The sequence below is a fragment of the Cottoperca gobio genome, chromosome 15 (genome assembly GCF_900634415.1).
Source record: "Cottoperca gobio chromosome 15, fCotGob3.1, whole genome shotgun sequence".
Taxonomy (NCBI): Eukaryota; Metazoa; Chordata; class Actinopteri; order Perciformes; family Bovichtidae; genus Cottoperca; species Cottoperca gobio.
Genome location: NC_041369.1, coordinates 9,542,197 through 9,563,600, shown reverse-complemented (window position 1 = coordinate 9,563,600; position 21,404 = coordinate 9,542,197). Strand labels below are relative to the sequence as shown.

The window sequence follows — 21,404 nt, the reverse complement described above, 5'->3', positions numbered from 1 at the left end:
TTGTTCTACTGAAGCGTGAGTGCACATTGGAGAAGTGCGCAGCAGTGCCCGGCCATTGAAGAGACAGAGAGCCGGCTGAGTGTGCTCGAAACAGTTAGCATCCAGTCCAGGGAAAAGCTGTTCCATATGAATCCCAATAAGCGCCATTTCTCTCGAGGGACCAGTTAGCAAAATAGCAGACCAAATTATTTTTCTGCTCAAAAAGATTAGACACATTGAAGCGATAATGCGGTATTCACACGGATCATGCTGTGCATACATGTAACATAACGCTGATTCTTCCTCATAAGTGTGTGGTTGAAGCTCAAGAAACTATTTTTTCACGTATTATTAACAGACTAAAATAGAAAGAAGCCACTTTTATGACAGCAACATGATAAAACAAAAATGTTGGCCCTTCTCTCTTGAATCCAAATATGATTTATTATTTAAAGCATATACTTAGAGCTCAGAGAATAATGAGTGGTGGGAGAGAGAAGCAAAACAATAAACAGTAAAACATTTTTGAACTGTCAATCTAAAGTAGCCCTAGGGAGGAAAACAAAACTGGGTAAAGGTTTCAGATGAAACTGGAGAGTGAAAACGCCAGACATCTATCTAAAAGTTCCTTTGGGACATTAACTTTCTCAAGCAGACCTTTAGTTTGAACTCTAAATACCTTCTCGGTCTACAGTGACAGGTAAGGCTGAAATGTGCAAGTGCAGATTAACCCACAAGGTCTTTGCTAAACGTTATTAGTGTGGCCCTGCATAATAACGATAAGACACAGACATGGTCTATTGTAGAGGCCAGTCACTGCAGACCATCCTCAGATGTGTCACACATTTAAATCACAATAACACCTTGTGACACACAGTGAATAAGTGTTTTACTATGAACAATAAACTAAATCACCTGAGTCTACATAGGAGATCATTGCTGTTCAGTCAGGTATATTTTACGTATAGAAGATAGTCATTAGGGTGTTGTTCATTTTCATAAAGCGGCTTAAAATACCTTTGTTTGCAGCTGATTTAATCTGCAATTAATCTTCATAAAGGATGATGTATTTAACGGTGCTTGCTGCTTTTTGAGTAAAAGTTACAATAAAGACAAATATAGTGTGTAAGATCAGAGCTGGGTTTAGTATCATCCACTAAATACCAAAGCTTAAAAGATATTGTCCACCAAATCTATGTTGATATTCAGGAGATTATGCAAATGATACTTTTGATTATACTATCCTTTCTTGTCAGAAACATAGTGGCTGCAGTGATATCACACTATCAGCATCCTTAGTGTCCACGTTGCCTGTTTGTTAAATGTCCTCTTATGCCTGGCCTGAAAACGCATTAAAAAAACAATGCCACATATAAAAACAACAAGTTGTGTGCACTCTTAGATCAGGAACCTGCGGCACCAGACACTTCTCAACTCATCTATCATCTCATCAGGTGAACCATTCAATATCTTCGTATCAAACACAGCACTGCTAGTGCACTTTACCACACTTCAAAAAAATGTTCACAGGTGTACAAAATAATACCCATCTACAAAGGACAAGGATAAAGACGCACAGGCATAATGATCACCAATATAAAGATTTCAGCAGTTGAAGTGGCACAGAACAGCTTCAGGTGGTGAAGAGACGAGCTGCCGTCGTCCTTGTGAAGACCAAAATGTGTACAATTCACAAAGTTTCTATTTATTTCAGCCTTTTAAATGATCTTACTTTAACAGCTGAAGGAGATTTATCTGTGTGGCCCAGTCTATAGCCTCCTTTACTATTTTGGGATGTTCACTCCTTGAGTTTGTTTGTCCAGCAAACGCCTAAACTTACACTTTAAACTTAAATAATAATAATAATAATAATAGAACAATTATGGACAATGTTGCAACACATCCTATAATAGTATAGTCATAAATATGTGGCTTAGCTTGTTACACTTGACATTATATTTTCATTTGATCATTAATCTATGAACAGAGGAGTGACTTGTCTAACACGAGGGCAAATAGACAATTTCCTTGTCATATTGATGTAACTGACCGTTTTCTTTTTTTGGAGTCTTTCCGCTATGGTAGGTGGGTAATTACTGTCATTGATTAATAATCCTGGGCCAGCCCCATAATAATCAGTCCCACATGTGCTTGGCCCTCTTAAAAGGAAAGGCTCATTTGCCACTGGGATTCACAGCCTAAACTGCTTAGTGGGATGTAATGGAGAGCAATTTTCTTGTCTTGAGAAAAAAAATTGAGATGGTGAGAGTTCGCCCGGTCATTTTCCATTGCCTCAGCACATCGAATCTCCAAACAAGGACAACTCTGATTTCAGATCAACTTCTCTTCCCCCTCTGGGCAATAAGTGCTTTTCCAGAACACAAGGAAGCATTTTATTGCTTTACCAGTCATTTTGAGTATTATGTTTGAATTGCAATTTCTCCATTTCTTACAAAAATAACACAATTGACCTGCATAATCCTTTGTTGAATGAAAAACAATACACCATGGGCGATATCTTCAAATAACACATACGACTCCATAAATGCTGTGAGATCAAGAGAAATGGCTGAATTCATAGTATGATGGATCGTTTATTTTCATGCATTGTTGGCAAAGTCATGATATGACTGCTGGGGGTTCAGCATGAAGCCAAGCCTTAATCCCTAAACATTTTATTAAAAGCAAAGTGATTTACAGTTTGTTCTGCATTATTCAGAGTTTAGATTTCCTTATTTCCAATTATATGCAGTGGACTGGATTTCAGAAAAGGGGCCACCAAAGAAAAGGGCAATCCTCTGAGAGATTAATGTGTTTATAGAAAATTGTGAAAAGCCAACCCAAATGTTCAGGCAAAACTGGGAAGAGAATGCCCAAATTGGAAATATTGGGCATTGCCAAGCTGTAAATGGTAAATGGTCCATCTGTCTGGGTTCTACTCACTCTTGGTAGAGTGCACGAGCCACTATCTGCAGATATGAGTCAGCAGAAGCAATTCGGCTTGCAATGACAGTGTGAGTCCACATATGTAGTGTACACTACATTTTGTAGATACATGTAAAGAAATAATGATATCTACCACGTCGTCCAAAAAGGTAAAAATGTACTAATATTGTGTAAATAAATAAGGCACGAGGCCAACTGCTTTTCAAACACCCACACATATTTCAGCTGGCTAACTGTTTTGAAAGACAAGAACTGTGAGATGTGGAAACTAACTCACATCACAACCTTCAATCTGATTTGTCACTGCTTTTTAATTGCTTATAAATATAACACTATGTTTGTGTCGTTTCAATGCCAACCTCTGTCAATTATCCTGATGTGTTCTGTTCGATTCATAAGGCTGAAGTTATTCATTTGATTTCACAAATATCAAAATGTATTTAATGTCAATATTTATAATTAAATGCATTTAGCCTTATCCACAGCAGCAGGACATTAACATAACTCTAACATAACACTAACCTTCAATTAAACTAATATTTAATAGCAAGGTTTTATCCTTCCTTGTTACACCTACATGTAACATTTAGGGAAATTTACAAAAAGTGAAAAGTGTTTGTTTATTTTATTCCGTAGTGAGAGGGTGGACAGACTAGTACTTTGGGATTTCATAAACTGAATATATGTTGTTGTTTGCAGTCATGGCAGATTTATAATGCGTGTGTAGGTGGAACAAATAAATGAGTGGAATAAGAACAAAATCCAAACAGTGAATAGACTTTGGGAACGAGTGAGATGTCTCACAAAGTAAAGTCAAAAGCGGTTGTCAGTTTCTAAAACAGACGAGAGAGACAACAGTGATGATGACAGTGATCAGAGTTGGAAGATGAGAAGATGATACCGGCTGGGAGTAAAGATAGCTCTAATATGAAATAACATCATGTACAAAAAAGAACTGACTGTTCCCGGTAAAGAACTACACAATCTATCACGATTTATCAGCACAGAGAAGGTGTTTTGCCCAGAGATAATTACAATAACAGTACCCAGTGGCAGTGTGATCGCTGCCAGGTGACGTTGCAGGTTATTATATTGTCATGGTGCACCCTGTTTTGGCGCTGCAGACACTTGAACTGGCTGCCCACAAGACTGACTCACAGTTTATCTGCTCCATTTGTTTGACATCTTTACGACATACCGTATTAACACAACCTAATTTCATCTGGGCCTCAATGTCTTCTCTTGGCTGTCTCATGGAAATCCTTCAGGGTTAGGTTAGGACTGCTGGGACGCTCGTCTCGACCGAATTACACCAAGTGACATTTCTTCCATCCTGTCGTGTTTTCCATTTCAAGTTAGCAAGTGAAGAAGCTTGAGACAAACTTTAAAAGTAACACACGTATTACTGATATTTATCAAAAGGAATTAGCACGGAAATGTGTAGGAGGCAGCACGCGCATACAAATTCTTGTAGACTTGATGCAAAACAATACATGAACGACGAGAGATACAAACAAAGAAAACATTGCAGTCCCAATTCTGACCATTTATGACAATAATAGTTATGTGATCCGTTATCAGACTAAATCAGGAGTGAGAAATCAATCAAATGAAGAGCTCCCTTAATGTCTTTGTTTGTGTGTAGATGACACTCCCATCCAGCCATACAACGAGCACCAATTATATTAATTATCCTCCAAATAAAAACTCACCATTTATTACCAATTAGTTTTAAAAACTAATAAGTTGTGAATACATTTTTTTTATTTTGGACATTAAAAACATCCCACTCCCACACTTACTTCGGAGTGGATGCTGATGACCCCAGCAGTCATGGTGCAAGTATAAGTGTGTGTGTGTGTGTGTGTGTGTGTGTGTGTGTGTGTGTGTGTGTGTGTGTGTGTGTGTGTGTGTGTAATTTAATTTGCACTACTTCATAAAAACAATAACCTCAATTCAAAATATGATACATGTGCCCACATGAATCGCAAAATCCCCAGCTCAAAAATCCAACAGCTATACAAAAACACAATTTCTTTAAAGTGATTTTCTGCATCAATGCAATGCCAGTGCAGTCCACCAGCCGGTTCAGGAGCATGACGATTGAAGAAATGAGGCTATTTCAGAAATAAATATAGATTAATGCTGCATTGTGCAATGTTTCACTGCTCTAATGTTTACCACTAAACCGTAATGTTCACTAACTGTCAGGTGATGTAGCCCTCAATGGCAGCGGTTTTGATTAAAGAATATTCCTGCAAGGCATCGGTGCACACATTACAGAACAAACAAAAAAAACCACATTAATTAACTGATACTCACATTTTGCAGGGAGATCATAGCCGCAGGTGATCTTGGCTTTGCCGGTTTCACAGCCATTTAGAGAGTGGCACTCATCATACAGACAGGACCCCGCCGCTTTGTGTATGCAGCCATCCACTGAAACACAGAGAAAGGTAAGGCCTACCTGAGGTGAAACGTACAGAAGCAGGCACACAACAGGTCTGGAACTAGCTAGACTAATTAGCAGTTATGTGTGCTTTCTTCATGTCAAAACAAACAAGCGTTTACAGGAACAGGACCAACAACATGCTGAAAATGATGCTCATGAGTTTGATTCCTGAATCTCTACATTCTCAAATGATCTCCTCAGCTCTGCATCTCCTCTGTAGGGACATTGGGTCTGCCGTAGTGTGCTGCGCCTGTTGCTGGTAAATATTGACAAGCTTCGGAATTAAATTAGCTGGGCTAGGATCTAATAACGCCTCCACACACACAGTGAAAATTAGACTGTTCTTCCTGTAATCCCTCTCCTCTGTCAACAGCTATATACAGTCAGATCATTAACTGTATTGTTTGGCCCTGTGGTGGGAATCTTATATCAGTCCTGTTCTCTGTGTCGAGCCAGTGATTATGTGGATCTGTGTTCTGATTCTGTCGCGCTCCCTGTTGATGCGTGTGCCCTGGTTCCACAAAGACCCCGGGCCCCCCGCCCGCCCCCCTAAGGTTTTAATTTTACCGGGTTAAGGCCGCGATACACTTGATTGATGGCACTTCTTACACAAGAAGGCAGAGAGATAGAAATCCACATTATCCGTCTCTGAAAGCCTGACATCCCTCCAAGAGCATGTTATCAATCACACTGAAACATCATAAAATCCTCCTCAGGTTGTCCTGTAAAAATCCTCACGAGCCATTAGAGGATAACAGAGCCAGGAGGAGGAACAGTAGCAGTTGGAAAAACAGACATGTATTTTCTTAAGTTTCACTTTGGCCAATGGAGAGAACAAGTCCCTCAGATTGGCTTTATCCATCAACGTTTAAACTGGCTGAGAGTTAAGATAGCCTGCAGGATAACCACTGTTTACATATTCTGAACTGATGAAGTAAAACATCTGAATTTATATTCCTGATAAAAGGCTTAACGTGACTCCATCTTCATCTCTAATGTAATAATTATTCACGTACAGGGGCAGAAAAGAAACAGTGAAAACAGGCTGAACATTATTTATACACTATCTTCAGAAATATACTTTGCTTCACATCGTCAACACAGACAAAAGGTCTTTTGATGAGGGATGGTCCTTTTCTAAGATCCTTTCAATTTCTCAGGGATGAGTCAACGACAACAGCTGGGCGGAAGATTTTCTAACTCTATCAATCATCTTTAATGGACTGAGGGACAAGCAGTTGACAGAGACGAATCCTGATGGCTTTTCGAAAAAGTAACAAGAGTCTGACAGTGATGTGGATATGAGGAGGTATCGCTCGGGCGACAAAGAAAGCTACTTAACACAACAGAGAGCAGATGTAGCGCAGGCTGTAGGCTCGGCATTTTTATAATATTCACGGTGCAAACAAGATTGTTCACGATCATCAGCCACACTTATTTGCATCATTATTGCTCCTTAACGTGTCGTAAAACATGGATTTCTAAATGCACAGGCAGAACTGAAAGCTCCGGGACTGTAAGCATGCTTCTCATTTATATACACATAAACTCACTACTGCTATATAAGAAAACATTGCTTTTTTTTTTAGCCTTGTGTTTTGTTAGAGCACTAAATTATAAAATATTTACCAGTCTGTGTTTTCACCTTGCGAGTCTGTATGGTTTAGTGCATCTTATAAGGAGATTCAGAAAGGAAGCATCCTTAGCATTTATAGAATTCGACCAACTCTCGTCATGGCTGCAGATGAGATGCTTCCAGGTCATTTAACTTAGGAAGGACACTCCTAAGCAAACATGACTATTTGACCACACCTTCTGTGCGTGACGCCTACTGTAGAGGGGAATACAACAGCAGCGCTTTTGAGTACTTTGTTTAGTGTTTAGATTTATGTCTGTGGACAGATTTGGTCACGGCGATAGCGTCACAAATGTGCAAGATGCAGTCTCGAAACTTAACAGGTGTGTGGTTGAGATCAAAATGAAGGCAGACTTCCAAGATGGGTGTCATTCGAGCAAGGGCGCCAGAAGTAGAGGGGTAAGAAGGAGTCCGTTTTATTAAAGCCTTAAGATCCTTCACATGAAGTTCTAGTATGGCTGACACACACACACTGAATGTAATTAAAGTATTTAACACTTCCTTTTTTTTTATATATAGGTTTTTGCACAATATATATAGTTAAAGTAATATAATATATGCATTAAAATGCATTTCAAGTCGAGTTTTTTGTGCTTCTGGATATATCATCTAAATGCAGTTTTCACTTTACAATGTAATATGGAATATAACAAAAAGTCCCAAGGCACTAACGAAGGAACGAAAGTTCATATACCGGCTATGATGAAGCCATAATGTGTTCTGTGGGTTTTGTAATAGTTTGCATGTCATCCTGCAGCAGCTTCATTGTACGAGTACATCTTGTTTTTGTTCTACTGATATTTTGGCCACAAAATTGAAGCAACAAAGATCATAAAAAGATTTGTTTTTAAAGACCAACCCATACAAAGAATATTTCGATTTGTATTTCTTTATTTATTGAAATGCAGAGTAACACAATATATCAGGTAGGAGAGAGCGTTCAAGAGCAGGAAGACATCCTGCTGAAACAGGTGTAAAGGAAACTAAAGATGGTCGTATAAGGCCAGCCAGGTTACGAAAATGTAATAATGCCCTCCTCCAGTTTGCAGTGTTCCCGCAGGAGTCCATCCTCCCCTGACACTTCCTCTCCTCACTACCAGGCATGGCTGATATCTTACCTATAAGCACCTTGGGATCTCAGGGAGCAAAAGCATACGGGGTTCTGTGTTTCATCTCAGCAGCTGAAGAGCAAGATTGTAGATAATTGTTTCAGCATCCATTTCGCTGCTCCTGTTCATGGTTGCGTAAGCTAGGGTGAGTGTGGAACTCTTTTTCTGATACTACTGACTGTGTCACTGTGCGTCTAGTGTCAGCGAGTCCCTACAAGCCTGGAAATCTGTTCACCGTGCCCGTAAATAGAGAAGATGATGCTGAACTGATCTGGCTGATTGCCAGCGTCTTGGATGCTGCTGCCACAGATTTAATTTACCTGCTTCACGGAATGGGTGGAGTGCCACAGACACATAGTGGCTATTATGTGTTTGAGAAATGGATACATGTACTGTATAGATAGGGAGGGCAAGGGAAGCATAGACACAGGAAGAGGTTTCAAAATGTAATTTGTCATTTCAAATTAAAGTGCAGACTGGGTTGTGAGGCAATCAAAAGTTGATTTCAAATATATCTTTCCGTTGCCATTATGCAGGCAACTAAAAGCAGATCGGCGGTTTCGTAAGAGGAGATATGACCCACATGTGATTTGGCCATCCATTTATTTTCTAATTTAAGTGGGATTTCAGCATTATTCCCTGAAGATTTCTACATTATGGATGCCTGCAACATTACAAAGGCGGCCTCAGATTCTCATTAACTAAGACTGGCATTTGCATTCACTTCAGAAAGGAGGACATGTCAGCTCACTCCCCTGTTGTTCACAACGAGAAACTCTTTATGGCTCCTACAAACAAACAGTTCTGTATTTTGCACATTTTGATTACAAGGTTAATAGTTCATTCTGATTATCTGCTCAATTTAATTTGGTTATTAGGTAAACCTTATTCAACTGAGAGGTTGCTGTAAAACCTCAGTCGCCTGCATTTCATGTGTCTTCTTATGATTCATGCGTGTTTGAGTAACACTCCTGAACACCATTATGTCTGTTCCCCTTTTCTATTGTACTTAGATGCTATAATCACATTCAAATGCAAAACATATTTTACAGTGTGCCTATTCTGAAGATGCACCTGCCTCACAGCAATGAAAGGTGATCAAAGCGACCTCTTTCTCATCTCCCAGCTTTCAGCCTGAATCCCATGTCAGGCAGAAGCCCTGAGATGAACATGTGCTCGGCTGTGTGATGCACAATCAGTGGTGCCCAGTAATATAGTTCAACTCCTGTTAGGACCTCTTTATGGAGCACATTTCATTTAACAGGCTTAATATTCAGACGGCAGCATCTGCTTCTGTCCAGCCCACTGCAGGGCTTCCTTAGCCCCCGTTGAAAAATATAACAGTTAATACCTCATCTATCTCCGCTTGCAGCCTGCCACTGCTTTAGTCTGGGCCTATGTGGGACAAAACATTTATTCATCTTTTCTGAGTGCCTTGCTCAGAGAAAGCTTCCCTGAGCAGCCACTCCAGCAAGTCCGCACAGCTAATGAAGATAACTTTGAGCGGTGGCTGGACGGCATCCCTCTGAACTCATAATGGGAACAAGGAGAGAGCAAGAGACAGAGGGGGAGCCATATTGAGAGAGACAAAGGAGACGAGTGTGTGTGCGTGTCAGTGTGTGTGTCAGTATAGAGCAGTTTGAATTAGTTACTCAGCTGTAACCTTGGCTCCTGCCATTGTTGAAGACACCTCTGCCTCGTCCTCTCAAGGCTCCGTTCCCACATGCATTAAGGGACTCAGCAAAGCTCTGCTTACTCTCCGGGGGCTTCTCCCAGGCAGCCCGAAAACCAAGAGCTTTCAATCGCTCCCTCAGACACAATGAATACCTGCTCTGCTCTCATTACAATACCCTGCTTTTCAGAAATAGTGTCAGCTGCAATTTTCTCTCCTAATTATTTTCCGCTCCTCTGAGGGTTAGGTTCAGGACTGGAGCCAGAGCAGGCAGCACAGAGTGGGCAGGAGGGAGAGGGGGTTGAGCTGGATTCTACCTGGCAGGATATGGAGAAGTCTGAATATCAGTCCGTAGTCTAACAGAGGGGAGTAGATGCTCATTCATATCGAGGTAGGCCTCAACTTCAGCCTCTTGCCTATGTGGCCAATATACGTGCTGATCCACTGATATCTCCGGCGCCAACACTTCTTGTGGGCAGGCCGGATGATAGGAACTAAAACTTTTATCAATACTCTCTCACACTGGGAGTTGCACTTTCCACACAAAAAAACATATTCTTGAAACTATTAAACCATATATTCCCTCTCACCTATTTTTTTGTGGTATCCATGGCAACAACATATTTCCTCTCTCCTCAGAGTACTTTTTTTTTCTTTCTCAAAGCTGTACACTGATCAAAGCCCCTCCACAATTTGATTTACGACACCATTTTCTACTCAACTAATTCCACTGAAGAAGATAATGACATGGATTAGTTGCTAATCAAGTGCCAATCAGAGATCTGGCTGAACTAAATGTCAGGTGGAATATTTTCAAGCCATTGTGGTTACTCCCTTGTGATACTGGATTATGTGTCCTAATCACAGTAATTTCGGATGCAACAGGAGCCAGAGCTCCATCTCTACTGTGACCAAGTTCCCAGGAATAGGATATAATCTCCATTTTACCTATAATACCAAGGTAAACAGGGGATTTGGGCTAATAGAACGGCAGGCGGATAGTCACAGATGTTACTCTCTAAAGTGACATAAAATACTTCAAGCTTACATGACTCACAATTCCCTCGACACCGCTATGTAAGCAGGAACCGGAATAAATGACACAGCAATCACAGGTTCCACTACAATGCAGTGGAAACCCTGTTATTATTGATAAGGTTCAGCTCAAGTTGACAAATATGTCAGTAAAGATTGGAAGAGCATTCTCTGAATTGGCATAAAGAAGCCTAGCGGGTTGCCGTCTGAGCTTTAACTATGATAATGTAGTGAATCAGTAACGCAGCAGTTTGAGGGTTATTTAGATCTGGACATGAGGCTGACAGTTTGACAGACAAGCACTAAGACATCTTAAGGGATGGAAATGAAACCTTCACTGAGGTGCCCTTAAGTAGGGTACTTCATTTTGAGTTGCTCAGTAGTATAGTTAGACACTGAAGAGGCCTTTTCACACCTCCCAGCTGTGAATGCATCTAAACAAGAAAGATTATGTGTGATTAAAATGAATGATTAAGAGGAAAACACAGAACTGTTTAATGACCTAAAAATAGACTCTTAGGGGTGATTCTAATTAAGAGGCATTTGCACGGGCAAAGTAAAACAACAACATTGTTACGTTCACTCAACAGATCCAAACTGTGGAGAAACTGTTCACCTCGTTAGAGAATGAGAACAACAAGTCACAGCTTTGATTCCAAGTCATAACCTTGCTCTTTTCCACTGTTCCCGTTAACGTCTTCTGTATCATATCATAGATATATATTGGACTAACGTGGCCAGGATTATTGCAGCTGCTGGAAAACGGAGCTTCTGGCAATAATCATAGCACATTTCCACCTCCAGCGGACACTGTAATCCTTGGATCGTGTGTTAGTTACAATTGATTTCAGTGTGCCATAAGACTTATGCACTTCTGTTAACTTCCAATAATTTGAAATATAGTTGTGTCAATGTTTCCATGGTACTCTGTTAACCTTTCTACTTTCTACTGTAGATATATTGATCATGCGGAGACTGTAGGCCGATTCAGTAAAGAAAATGAATTATTTAGAAAAATGGAAGTAAAGCTCCAAAAACTGATGTAGTATTGTCATAACTTTATGCAAACTACTTTAAAACTGCATTTAGACTCTAGAATTGGATTTGTGGAGAAGGGGCTGAAGTTAGACATGTTAGGAGCACACACTCTTCAAGCTGTTGTTCCCAGGGCTGTAAAGGAGTGCCAGGTTAATAAGTTACCACAGCTCATGTGACACAGTCGGTGGAAACCTGGAGTCTGACAGCTGTGGACAACTCGGTGCCAAACCCCAGCCGTGCTGAACTCCCTTGGACAGTAGTGACAGCTCCGGCACTCGCATTTAAACATGTTGTTTTAACTGCTCTGTCTTGTTGTTGCAGCATTCCCTGTCTGAGGTAGCGGAGTCACTCTGTCTTAGACAACATGAGGTACACTGTCTGCATTCTTTACTTGGCTGTGGGACTCCTTATTCTGCTTAACAGCAACTCCAGGTTAATAACACTGTATTTGGATAGTCTCCTGTGCTGCAGAGATCACATAGATGCTTAAACCTAGTGTAACTAATAAACATGACGCCATTTTCAACCCTAAATCCAAACCTAAAATTAACCCAGACATTGACTATCTACAAACACGAGCTTCACTTTATACTCCGCAGATGTCTTAGTGACAATTTGTTGATAGGACATGGAGCATCAACAAATGATTATCCAAAGTAGGTGTGAGAAGCTGCCGAGTCTCTTTTGTAGTTTGCATGCCTTAGCTATAATGATTTGCATTTCCACACAGTATGGTAAAACCATACAGATCCAAATGTACGTGCATGCATGATGGTCTCTCCGTTGAACAAAGCTATATTGTTGTTGTAGTGAATTGACTGCCAAAAATATCTGTAGACATGCAGGTGTCCAGCAAAAGGGCATCATCAACGTCATTCAAGACACCATTCCTGTCATGTGAAACACAGTCTGCATCGTCCCCATATCGCTGACTGTGATCACAGCTGTTTTACTGAATGGTAGCCCGCCTGTTGGAAATCCACCATTTGCGTCTTCTACTCCGTCTAGGTCTTAAAACCTTCTTTCATTTCTGGGTGTGTGGTGCCCTAATAATTACAGATAAACACAAACCTCCTCTTACAGCTTCAATATCACACTCATTTTTCACCTTTGACTCCTCATCCAGTCTCTTATTAGGAACACGTACTCTGTCAATGTGGTTATTATCGCCTCGTCTCCTAGGTTAGATTACCTTTGGCACCCCAGCTTTACTATTACTGCCACAGGATAGAGAGGGAGTGAAGAGGAGTGTCAGTCGACAGTATAGTATGAGAGACTCTGAGATCTTTCTCTTCCAGTAAAACCAATCAGAAGTGCAATGGTGTGTGTGTGTGTGTGTGTGTGTGTGTGTGTGTGTGTGTGTGTGTGTGTGTGTGTGTGTGTGTGTGTGCGTGTGTGCGTGTGCGTGTGCATGTGTGTGCATTGGCACATTTTACTTTCGCTTGCACCGTAACCTCAGTCATTAAAGCTTCTGCGAATGCGGCTTCACACCACAACTGAAAAATAACCATTTCTCACTCATGTCTTTCATGTCATAATTGTCTTGCATCAAATTGTTTATACAATTAAAACTCATTTCCTTGGGTTCTCTGGGTGCATGGAAGGAATCAAAGCATTTCTGAACAACTTGAAACATTATTAACAAGAACAACATGACATGTAGTTAATTCCTCCCTGTAAGCTATTCTGACATCAAAGAGCTTGCATAGCTCTCTGGTACAAAGGTAGTCAACATGTAACCCACAACCACCAGGAAGCACCTCCTATCAATAAGCATTACACCAATCTCAGTGGGTGAGGAGCAAATCAGCTACCAGAGAAGATAACATGAAATAAGTATAATCCTGCTGCTGACCAGTAAGGGCTCCCCTTGGACTACATCAACCAGAACGAGATGTGAATTATTGATTAATACATCATGCTTTTACTTATTACTGGAGACCTACAACATCCTTTACTACTGCCCCATGGAGTCTGTCATGTTTTGAGTGTAAATTAGCATTATATTAATGATAAGAAGTTGTATCTGGCTTATCTTTTTCTTACTAAACAACATACCGGCCGGCTCTATTTGGGATCAATAGAACACACACATATTTTCCTCCAGACATAATTAAATGTCGCCTCCTGAAGAAATTGCCCTCTTTGCGAAGTTAGGCTAATAAGGGACACACTAATGTTGAGAAAACACGGCTAGAAAACACAACCCCCAGAGCGAACCTGGCCAATTTCATCATAAATTACTTTCCTGCACAAAGTTCATCTTTGAGTCACCCGGGAGAGCCTGCTGCATGATGGTAAAAGATGGCGTTTTAAAAGAACAACTTGGCTAGAGGTACACTCTGGAACAGAAGCACTTTGTTCAATGCATACACAGCTCTTAGAAGCAACAACAGCAGACAGGACTAGACAAATGCATGTCATTATTGAGCAATCTGAATAGCTAGCTTTAAGGCTGCTGAGGAGAGAAAGCAAGGCTGTTGCTGCTGCTGCACACTCTTGGATCTTCAGGCCAAACTCTCTGGCATGTCTGTAATTACGGAAATGAAGAAAGATGGAGCCATTCAAGGAAAGGCCACTGCTTTGGATTAAAATGCATGAACAGCTGTTGCTATTATACATGGTTCTTTGGGTTTGCTGGTGCAAGGCGCTTCTTCAGCAAAGCCTACGGTCTTGTACAATACATTAACATTTGCAAAGTAGCACAAGGGGCATGTCAAACTCACAGAGAGCTATGGAATTCAAAGGATGATGGCCTTTTTATTCCATAGCTCCATAGGTTTTGTATTTCTTGATCATTAACCTTATTTTACCTGTGAACACAGAGGCCGTTTAAATTCCTGTGTAAGTGCAGCAGATAAAAGGACTATGACAATGTGATAAGCGACACGGCAGGAAACATCATGGTTTATATCAGGAACTGTAATCCTCCAGACATTTGTGTTATGATTCCATTACTGTTAAACCAGGAGCGATACACATTTGGGCAACAGTAAAAACCAAACAGCATTTTTATAACAATGCTATCTGCTCTTGACTTGTTAGATGCTAAGTACAGTAGCACCCTACAGCATTGATATCCAAGCTTATACTCGTGTTACTCTCCTCGCTGTCTACATCTTGCTCCCTTATCATGAACATATATAGAATACAAACGGAATGTCTAGCATATGAAAATCTGACACAATATTATATGGATAAAAAAACAACTCAGAATGACTAAATCAAGCGACTATGTTTGCTGATGTCACAGATTGTGGTGATATTCATTAGGCTGTTTGAAATGCTTGCAGAAGTCAACTGTATGGTGAGTTACTTCATACTGCTACAGTGGAGGACATTTTTCAAAGCACTAGGGAATAAGTGTTGTAAACTTAAGTTATGCTTGTTTTATTTATTTATCTTTACACCTAGTTTTTCTTCAATGTGTCCTATTACCTCTTGATGTTGCTTCTGCCCAATTTTCCAAAAATCTACTTCTGTTGTGATTCTGGACAACAGGTCAGTTGGCGGTCTTTATTGAATTCCTAAATTGATGAGATACGTTAAACTCAAGAGTTTATTGTAACAAGACACAGCAGAGTCAGGCCAATATACATGTCTGTGATAAGATAAGAGCAATGCCAGGCCTATGTTAATTAGAGGAGGGCTTGCTTCTGCAAAGTTAAATAACTCTGATAAAGATACATATGTGCTTTCAGTCCCATTGTGTAGCAGACAATACACCCTTTCATGAGCTGATGGCAAAGAAAGTACTAAATAAGACTTGCTGTGTGGCAATTTAACAGAATACAGAAGATACACTTCAAGCTGTGGACAACTGTGTTCTCTGCATGCCTTTTCATGTTTATTTAGCGGTTTCATGTAGCTCCAGCCTTAAATGCATTTTATCGGCGCAGCCAGTGTGGAAAGAAGTTGGATTAGAAGATGTGCAAAAGTTAAATTAATATGTTTACATCATAAATAAACATCGCTGTGTTGTCTGCCTGAACAAGGAAAAAGCTTGAAATAATTAAGGTTAAGCCACAAAATCAATACAATCATAGGTAAATGTTTTCTTTTCTTTTTATAGACACTACCAGAGTTCTCCAGATGATTATCCATTTTCCATTATGGTGACTTGTAAACAAGATGATTAAAAGGAGTGAAAATTGAATAAATAAGTGAAAACTGCTGGTGGTTATAAAAGGATTGAAGTAAAAAGCATTTTAGGGATGAGTGGATTTTATGATCTCCACAGATTGATATGTTGACTTCAGAAGTATGAAATGTATAAGTTCTCAAGTGTTATGCAACAATTATACGGATTGCTTTTGTAACAAACAAAAAACACTGTAGAACTGTAACCTATAATTTAGGATAATCAAAACACTAGTCCAAAAGGCCCCGGTATGTCGCGCAGCTAGAAAATAACTACTCTTCTGTAACTCAAAGTAAGCAAACAAAGAAGCAGGCCAAAGCTTGCAATAGCCAGTGTGGAATCCTCTCCAGTGATTTATCTGACGGGGCCCTGACAACTTTCTTGCAGAATCCCAAAGTGTGCTATCTACTAATTGAGCCTGTGTCAGCGCAGGGGAGATTAAGCGTCCGCAGCTGCCCACTGAAACGTCTTCCCCAGGCCCAGCTGTGAGACACAAATCAAAGGCCCCGGGACTGAGACGAACCGGCACAACACAGTGCCCACCTCCATTCAAACACAAAGCTCAGCACTATAGTCCTGCCACGATTAATTGTTTGGTAAATATCTCCAGTATAATGTCTGATAATAACCAAATCTGATACATTTTGTATACAACTGATGATTCAGAGCGATTTTAAATGAGCTGGGTGATATAAGAGAATATTTGCTTTGAAGATCTACAACAACCACAGAAGTCAGCTCTCTGCTCCTATGGGTCAAATAATGCATCAAAGCTTGGCACACTATTCATCGACTTGACTTATAAACATGCCCTAAATTTGCCTCTTGACTCCCTGTCCTTCATAAATGATCTTGCTGTGCTTTTCTTCCCAGGCTTCGTTGCAGTAAAAAAAAAGCCTCTAGTAGACCTCTGGGCTCGCTCTCAACTCCCCACGTCCTCAGTTCCAGGCCTGTCCTCCTCCCACTGCCTCTACTTGTAAAAGCCCTGTATGGTCTCAGTGCTTAACTAGTGGCCATGGCCTGGCTCCACCATGTGAGGCTCCTTGCTGCAGAGCCAAGGATTAACAGAAATGGGTCTTTTATAATTATACTGTTATGATTCCAGGCCTTTCCTGCTGGTCCTTTTAATTAAGTAGATCATTTTTCTCTGGGGAAGACCAGCTTTAACATACTTACCGGCTATTTCAAAAGCGGACTTTTCTCAGAACTGTCGCAAAGATCTTCTTAATAAAAACTATTAATTTGTTGTGAATTATTACATTAAATCACATTTGTGGGCATGTCAGCACCGCATGCGTCAGGAACAAACATTCATTAGTGGGGGTATGTTAATCCGACCATTGAAGTGTTTCCTCCACGCCTCAGTGTTGCCTGTAAAAGCTCCCCCATCTCTGAAGGATGGTGGTGAGTCTTGGAGGGTAATGGGGTCTTCTGTCACTCACACCTTTTGTGTGTGACAGTGACAAGTCTAATAACAAGGGAGATGCCTGGTCACCCTCCCATTCAACCATTTCACTGAAGGGACCTATCTCCGCTATCCGGTGGGCAGTCACGCACCCATGCAGCACCCACCTTGCCTTGGGGAGGTTTTATAATCCAAATGGAACGCTATAATGGCCTCCACAGTGAAAGCATTCAGATAGCTGCTTGTTCACAGCTTGGCTTACTGCTCATTCATAAACCCCCCACAAATGCAGCGTTGTTATGTTGATACCACTAGGAACAGAAACAGCAGTGGAGATGGTCATTTGGAGACAAAAGATATTCTCCTGGCCAAACATTTTGTAACATTTTGAAAAATAACACATTTTAAATGTCCCCCTCAGCTGGGCTACAAATATTTACTTACTATGAAGAAAAGCTCAAATAATAAAATACCGGTATTGAAAATGTATGGTTTGGGGAGAACAGATGAGTCATTGCTGCGTTTAAACATCAAACACTTTCCAGAAAAAGTACCTTCATACACCACAGTGTGAATCACAAACCGGCAGAGCAGGATATCAGTTATTGAGGCTATGATGGAAGCCATTGACCTTCCAGAGATGATATGTGGACTTACAATACAGTGCACTGTCACCTCTGAGAATATTAGTTATCAATTCTGACTTTAAATCTCCCAGGTCAGCATATATGTCATCTAAGCGGTGGAGCAGCAGTGATGGATGTTAAAAGAATAGCGGGCTACATTCTTTGTTTTGGCGCTTATCTAATGATTTCCTTACAACCTCTTAAGCAGGTTATGATCCATTTTTCATGTCTTATGCTTAGACAGGATATATTAAATCCATTTATGGCATAATTGCTGATGCCATTAAAGAAGAGATTAAGATATTATTAAAATCAGATTGTTTTTGCATATCAAGGCTGACTGTACTTCACAAATAAGAGACACTAGGAATAGAGAAAATGGAAACGCTGATGTTGGCTTTACCTCAGCGCGGGTATAGAAGTGTTGTTACATTGCATTTCTTTTCTTTTCTAAATAATAAGCCAAGGTTGGAAGTTTGAGAAGTGGCTTTTGGTCGGTGTGGTTTAATCCAAACAAAAGCAACAATTCTGCTACTGTATTTACTTAATGTATGTGTGATGGGTAAAAGATGGATTTGGCATTGAAATAAAATGTGGATCAAAATGCACGGTTTGGCCAATGATCAACTCCTCGCTGTGCATAACCATCTGATATTTTGCATTTGCTGCTGTGGCAATGTGATCCGATGCCAAAATTGGGCTTGGTCATGCTTGACTAAAACGAGGTGGTGGGGAGGAACTTACTTTCTTTGAAAAGAAACACTTCGTAGGGAGTCATGGTATTTTTTGCCTCTTGCATGATATCTTTTGCACAAAGACAAACGCACTGCACAAGACTGCATTTTACACCTGGCAGGGGTTTTAGTGCAATGCAAACCAGACAACCTCTGGAAGTGAGCTGACTGAATTATATTCAGATCGCACAGACTTTGCACCTTCCATTAACACTACCGTTTCCTTGCAATGGCCATGCGTCCTGTGGTATGTAAACTCTTGGTTTCTTAACAAAGTTTCACTGGAGGAAAATCTATCTGCTTCTTAATGCAAAGACAACAAGCCTTTACAGTGTAGCAGCTTGGCATTTAGCATTACAACTGGGGATTTAGTCAATAAAGAAAGGGACAAGCACAAAGCTGGCAGGCCAGACCTGGCACAGCCTTGGCAAACACCAACAGACTGGTGGTGCCAGTGCAGCTCACAGAGACAGAGACCATAGGTTTGGTTGTTTTCTCTCTCTCCGTCTCTTTCTCTCTATGTAACTTTGAGTACGAGTTCTCTCATACAATAGTGTTAAATGCAAGGAAACTGTTGTTTGGACATAATAAGGACTTGTAAGATGACATCTTGGGCTGAAAGGTCAGTTACTATCAACATCACGGGTACAATGGCCAAGGTGAAGGAAAGTAAAACTGTAATTTAGCTGGGCACATCAATTTCTTTCTCTCATCTGTATCCATATAATATTTGTTTGGCTCACTATGAATGAAAAAAGGTGGCGAGTGCAGCTGAGGGGAGAATTGACACAAATCAGGGAGCATGGAGGTGAGTTCCCTGCTTTCAAAGTCATAATTGATGCCATGCACTACAACATCAACTGATATGTTATTTCCACTTATCCAACCTCTCTTTTAACAGCACTGCATCACAACATCACCAAAACCGGTGGGTAACACCCAAATAAGCTTGCACTATGAGATTCTGCCACCACCTGCAACATGAACAAAACTCTGAGCAGAGAAATGATAGCTCCTTAACAAATAATTCATGGATAGGCACCGATTTAGATAAACTTTGATCCCCTTGCAAGGACAATAAAAGGTGGAACTGCTTGCACTTTTCCACACACCATAGTATGTCTCTGTCTCACTCAATTCACTATGGCACTGAGCTCTAAAGTTAATTAGTCAGTGTGAACGAAAGGCCAACAATAGCACTTTGCGGGAGCACCAGGATGCTGATATTAAGCTTCTCTGCTGTTATGTTAGGACTTGCCTTCTGGTAATCACAACCCATTCAAGCCAATGTGCATACCAAAGCAAGTGACTTCGGCTGGCTTTAGTCCGTGAAATTACACAGAAAATAAACCTCAATTTTATACAGTTATGGCTCAAAATTGGTGCCGTTTTCGTTACTGGGAGCAATTTCCCATATTAATACAGTGACATTTATAAATATTTACCCTGTAAAAGAAGAGTAGAAAATAGTAATAAAGAAAAACCAAGAGACACTACAGTACAATAGTAAGGCAACTCAAGAAGCAGAACTGGCCTTTAAGCTGGCACCGTTAGGCTATATTGAAGATCTTATTAAAATGTAAATAGGTCAAACAAAACGCCAGAGTTTCAACATCTCTGAAGCAAACCTTTGCAGCCGTTAGGATTTATCAATACATGTGTTATGTTGTTTTCGAGCTTATCAAATATGTACATACATTCATACATGTGGTTACTTATTGCTGCCGGATAAATGGGCACATGTAACCTTTATTCACACAAGTCATTTCATTGAGACATGGCGTCTCTTTCTCAAGAGAGACCTGAATATGAATATCACAAACACAATAAAAACTTGGAACAAAAAATGACACCCACCAGGGAATAATAACATCTTTCTATACTGCTCTTTTTATGAACACGGTGTACCGGGTCATGCAGTAAGAACAGCCAGACCTGGACATCAGTTCAAATGTGAAGTTAGTGGGTTGTCTTGGCATTACATCTAGACCAGCACTGCCAGATATGCATTTATGCATATAAATGTGTGTATATGTACCGTACACATACACTTGTAGACACCTAAGAAGTGCAACAGGTTCTATGTTCAATAAGGATCTCATCTTATGGGTCTTTTTATTTTAGTGCTATAAGAGGTTTTGCTATTCTTCTTCGTAGTCTTTATGTTTTCTTGTAAGGAAAAGGATAAAAAAGAACACGTAAAAATAACCCTGTCAACATAACCACTGGAAGATGACATGCTTTACTCCAGTGCTCAAAAATGCAAAGAAAGAAAAAAACATTTGAAGTGTCACCATCTTTTATTTGTCTAACATTTTTTGTATCGTTTCCTATTTTCACTCACAAAACACAAAGAGGCTCCGGCAGTACTTATTATACATACTAATAAAATGTCTATTGGAGCTGCATAAAAAAAAAATCTATATACCGATACATCCCAACTTTGTCTCTAGGTTCAAAATCATTTTATTTTAATCCTAATATTGATGTTTGTGGCTGGTTGTAAAACTAGGGCAGATGTTACTTCCTGTTATCTACAATTTACCTCCTGTGGAGAACAAAACTGGGCAGTGTGTTCAGAGCAAGTGTGCATGTCAATGTAAGCGTCATATAAATTGTGTAATTAAATTC

At 40.2% G+C, this 21,404-nt stretch overlaps 1 protein-coding gene across 1 annotated transcript in view; it reads right to left on the bottom strand.

Moving 5' to 3' along the window:
* The window catches only part of macrod2 (mono-ADP ribosylhydrolase 2), a 367,748-nt gene that overhangs the window by 193,693 nt on the left and 152,651 nt on the right, over positions 1 to 21,404 (bottom strand). The window contains exon 5 of the mRNA XM_029450205.1: positions 5,248 to 5,364. Coding sequence (XP_029306065.1) covers positions 5,248 to 5,364 — 117 coding nt within the window. The remainder of the gene's footprint in view (positions 1 to 5,247; positions 5,365 to 21,404) is intronic.